The sequence below is a fragment of the Pinus tabuliformis genome, chromosome 5_2 (assembly GCF_031772625.1).
Source record: "Pinus tabuliformis cultivar Carrire ecotype Pingquan chromosome 5_2, CPIR1, whole genome shotgun sequence".
Classification (NCBI taxonomy): domain Eukaryota; kingdom Viridiplantae; phylum Streptophyta; class Pinopsida; order Pinales; family Pinaceae; genus Pinus; species Pinus tabuliformis.
Window position 1 is genome coordinate 402,648,390 of NC_142306.1, and position 4,090 is coordinate 402,652,479.

The 4,090-nt window shown below is 34.9% G+C and overlaps 1 protein-coding gene across 1 annotated transcript; it reads left to right on the top strand.

The window, feature by feature from the left end:
* The first annotated feature begins 398 nt into the window (after positions 1 to 398).
* On the top strand, positions 399 to 3,795 carry LOC149159224 (uncharacterized). Its single transcript, XM_089433443.1, has 3 exons — positions 399 to 1,189; positions 2,006 to 2,152; positions 2,985 to 3,795. Exons 1-3 carry the CDS (start codon positions 516 to 518, stop codon positions 3,559 to 3,561), a joined length of 1,398 nt encoding a protein of 465 aa, XP_089289569.1. The 5' UTR covers positions 399 to 515; the 3' UTR covers positions 3,562 to 3,795.
* The last annotated feature ends 295 nt before the right edge of the window (positions 3,796 to 4,090 follow it).

Genomic DNA, 4,090 nt, shown 5'->3' on the forward strand with positions numbered 1-4,090 from the left:
TAAAACGCAATAATGCAGACTCTGAGGAACATGGAGGAGAGCCTGAGGACAGCAGCAGGAAAAAGAAAAAAAATCAATGGAGGTGGTCAAGGGCCAAAGTGTACGCCCATGGGATCTGGCAGGTCAACCCTTTGTCTTCTTCGATTCTTCTAAATAAATTTTAAATGCAACTGCTCTTCAAACTTCAACCCAAAACCAGACAAACGCCATTAAAAAATATTAGAAGCTTTGTTGGGTTGAAATTTGTCCGCTCGAACCTTCGTTTTATTTATTGTACACGTCTCTGTATCACGGGAACTCTCAGATCCTGCTCGGATGTCAACGCCATTGACGTTTTTTATCTTTTTACTTTGTGGGGGCAACACAATTAACATTACCAGCCCACCATGGATTGATCATTGGGGGTTTAAACTCTAGTCTCCTATAAATCAAACGAGTGTGAACGTTCTAAGTCATCCTTATCTAGATTTTGATATGCATTGGATTTCTGAAGCTTTTTCTGTCATGGATTAGCCATGGATTCCAATATGCAGAGCTTTTGTGGAATCGGCAAAAGAAAGCTTCATGATCAGGCAAGCGAAATCTCTAATGATTGCTGGGATTTTTGTTGCAGTCTCCCCATACTGAAGAAATCCAATGTAGTCTCGCCTCAGAAAAGCTGCGTGGATTCTCCATCAGAAGAGAATGTAATACTAGAAGATGATTTTGATTTCAGTTACATGATCGAGCTACTGCATGACGACCACCAGGACGTTGCAGGCAGTTTTCCTGATGTTAATATCAAATCCTGCGACCACTCATCACAAGGTGATGATTGTGGTTATGTGGATGGGTTTCTGCAGTCAGAAACTCCAGAAAATTTATTGGTATCTACCATGAATGAAGATAATTTGAAGGTTTTGAATGGGAATCAAGAAATGGAAACTGCTTCAGCTTGTACAAATACTCATTCATTTCCAACTCTCATGGATGTGCAATCTGCTTTATTGAGAGAGAACCAGTCTGGGGCAGTCTCGGCCACATTAGACACCACCACAGATTCGGTCTCCAATTCCAGTTCTAAGTCCTGGGTGTTTAATTCATTCTATGCTGGAGCTTTTCGGTCACAAGGTTGGTTACCAACTTCTGGGCTCAAGAGGGAACAGGATATTATGTCTGAGAGCTCTTATCGCAGCTTTTCCAGGTCAATGTAAGTAATAGTTACATTATATTATGCAGATTTTCAGTGTATCATAGGACATTTCAAAACTTTGGACACAGTATTATTTCAAAATAAATCTCTTTAATAATTACATTGTTGAAAAGTTTAGAAATGGAACAATACATCCGCTACATTATTGAAAAGTTCAGAAATGGAGCAATACATTTCCTCTGATAATCTCAGCTTTTCCAGATGAATGTAAATAATAGTAATAGTTACATTATGTTATGCAGATTTTCAGTATCATAGGATGTTTCAAACTTTGGACACAGTATTATTTCCAAAAATTACTTCTCTTTAATAATTACATTATTGAAAAGTTTAGAAATGGAAAAATACATTTGCTGGTTTAGCTAAATTACTTATGGCAGCTTTTCCAAGGTCCATGTAAGTAATAGTTACATTATATCATGCAGATTTTCAGTGTATCATAGGATGTTTCAAAACTTTGGACAGACTTTTCTTTAAAAATGGAGCAATACATTTGCAAGTTAGCTAAATTAGCTAATAAAAAGAGAAAAATATTGTATAATTGTAAAAACCATTCCAAGAATCCACTATTATTTCTCATTTATAACCACACCACAGTTTGAAGAAAAGCTGAACAAACCAGCACTGTTACAGCCCCATTATTCATTTCTTGCATCATGTGAAAGTTTGGTTTACCCACATGAAATTCTTTGTTGTAGATGCTCCCGGCTCATCTCATTGAGTCTTCCATGATAGCTAATTATCGATTTTGTTTTTTAAATCAATTGTGTGATGTTCACTGTTAAACTTACATTTTGATTTTTGTAATTCCAGAGATGAGTTGTTTTACAGAAGATTGAATCGAGCTAAAAGCGAGTCCAAGTATTCTCTCAAGATAAAATGTCCAGGGACCAACATAGATGATGGATACAAATGGAGAAAGTATGGCCAGAAGGCCATCAAAAACAGTCCTCATCCCAGGTATTGTGATCATTCACAGTAGATTGTGTTTTGTCAGTATATATTCATTTTAATCACTGATCTATAAGTATGAATAAGAAAAGTTTTATCAGCATATAGATCCATTTTAAATACTGATCTATAAATATTTTTTCGATAAGAAAAAATACAGTCTAGGTTCGGAGAGTTTTTCTTTTTTCTGATATTGTTTTTTGAGTTGATGTTCTGACACACTTCTTTTTGCAATTAATAAGTATCTAGCAATATTGTATTGGCTGCCATACATTTTAGATCTGAGATGTTTTATTTATTTTGGAAGTTGAAATGTATTGTTTGATAACATTGAACTTTACTTACAGCAAGTTATTTTAGAATTAATTTTTACTAGTTTAATAGGGAAATTGGGCGTGGGTCTATTTTCAAAGTTATGGGAATAAAGAGTCTGTTGTCGGTGAAATATAATTGAAGATAAAAAGCACTTTCTTTTGAATTGCCCAGCTTATAATCAAATCTGTTCTAACTTTTAAAATATCTGTCACACTACCAATTTCCTTAATCTATCAAAGTAGAAAAGCTATGATAATATAGGAACTCTTCTTTTACTTATCTTCAAGTATAAAAATCATATATTAAAAAATTGAAGTTAATTTCTTAAATATCCCATAAAACATATTGATCTTAGTGAATAACTTTTTCTCCTTCCATTAATATAAATACACCTCCTTTCCTCAATGCAAGAACTTGGCAAGTTATGCCATTAACTTTCACTGCAGAAATTACTGTTTGCAACAACTTCGCAACCTCTGCCATTATTATAATGGAGAGCTCACAATCAAAATGGTTTGGTGTGCAGAAGTTACTACAGATGCACAAATCCCAGATGCTTCGCCAAGAAGCAGGTGGAGAGATCGGCGGAGGACCCAGAGACGATTACCGTTACTTATGAGGGGCTTCACATGCACTATTCCTACTCCCAGATCCAGCTCACTCAACCAAATAACAATTCCACTCTGCTTCGTCGCCTTCAGGAGAGTAACAGTATTATTATTAAAGACGAGAATCCAAGCAAAGATCACCAGGCATATTATAACAATAACAGTGTTGACGGAGGGGCCGTTGTTCCAAAGGGTTCACCATCTCCATTTAAGACAGATATGGTGGAAGGCTGGGCAGCCACTGTAGCTGTCAATCAACGTCATCATCAAGAAGGAGCAGAAGATGAAGATCAAGTGGATGAGATGCAGGAAAACTGTGAAACGCCCGGCATTGATGGGCGTCGTGACGCGTTTGGTGGTGGCTGTGGTGGAGATATTGGAGTAGTTGAACATGGCGGTGGGCGTGCAGATGGCCTCCTTCAAGACATTGTTCCCCTCGGAATAATAAATCCTTTTTCTGCCTCCTCGTCATCTTCCTCTTCATCTTCTCCATAGTTCTGACACTGTTAAATATAATACCATGCATTGTACCTAATATTCCTTCTATTTTGATAGATAAATCAGAGAGTTGTATGACAAACTGGACATAGATTTGATTTCATTTTTTAAAAAACCTAAAACTACGCAAATAAAATCCAACACTAGTCTACTCTGGTTAGGGGATTATATTCCCTTCACCTGTTGTATATCAATGTATTCAGATAAGAAGAATATGTTTTTCATGGTAAAAGTTTTTTAGTAGATAAATATTTTTTTGATTAATTATATTATTGGGATTTGATTCCGTATTTAGAACTAATTTTTTCTTTTCATGGAAAACCATGAAATTTTATTTTAATAGAGAATTTTGGACATTATTTATCTTTTTAATTTTTAATTATAATTTGAACAATCTGATAAAGTTTGGATAGGTAGAAAATTTGAACTATTATTATTTATGTTTTTTATTTTTATTTTTATTTTTAAATTATAATTCTAGAAATCTGGTGAGGTGTGAGGTTTATGTTTTTTATTTTTAAATTAT

Excerpts from the sequence above, each read along its gene's own strand:
- LOC149159224 (XM_089433443.1), top strand. The coding sequence starts at position 516 with ATGGATTCCAATATGCAGAGCTTTTGTGGAATCGGCAAAAGAAAGCTT. Across the intron at positions 1,190-2,005 it reads CGCAGCTTTTCCAGGTCAAT|AGATGAGTTGTTTTACAGAA; the intron begins GTAAGTAATAGT and ends TTGTAATTCCAG. Across the intron at positions 2,153-2,984 it reads AAAAACAGTCCTCATCCCAG|AAGTTACTACAGATGCACAA; the intron begins GTATTGTGATCA and ends TTTGGTGTGCAG.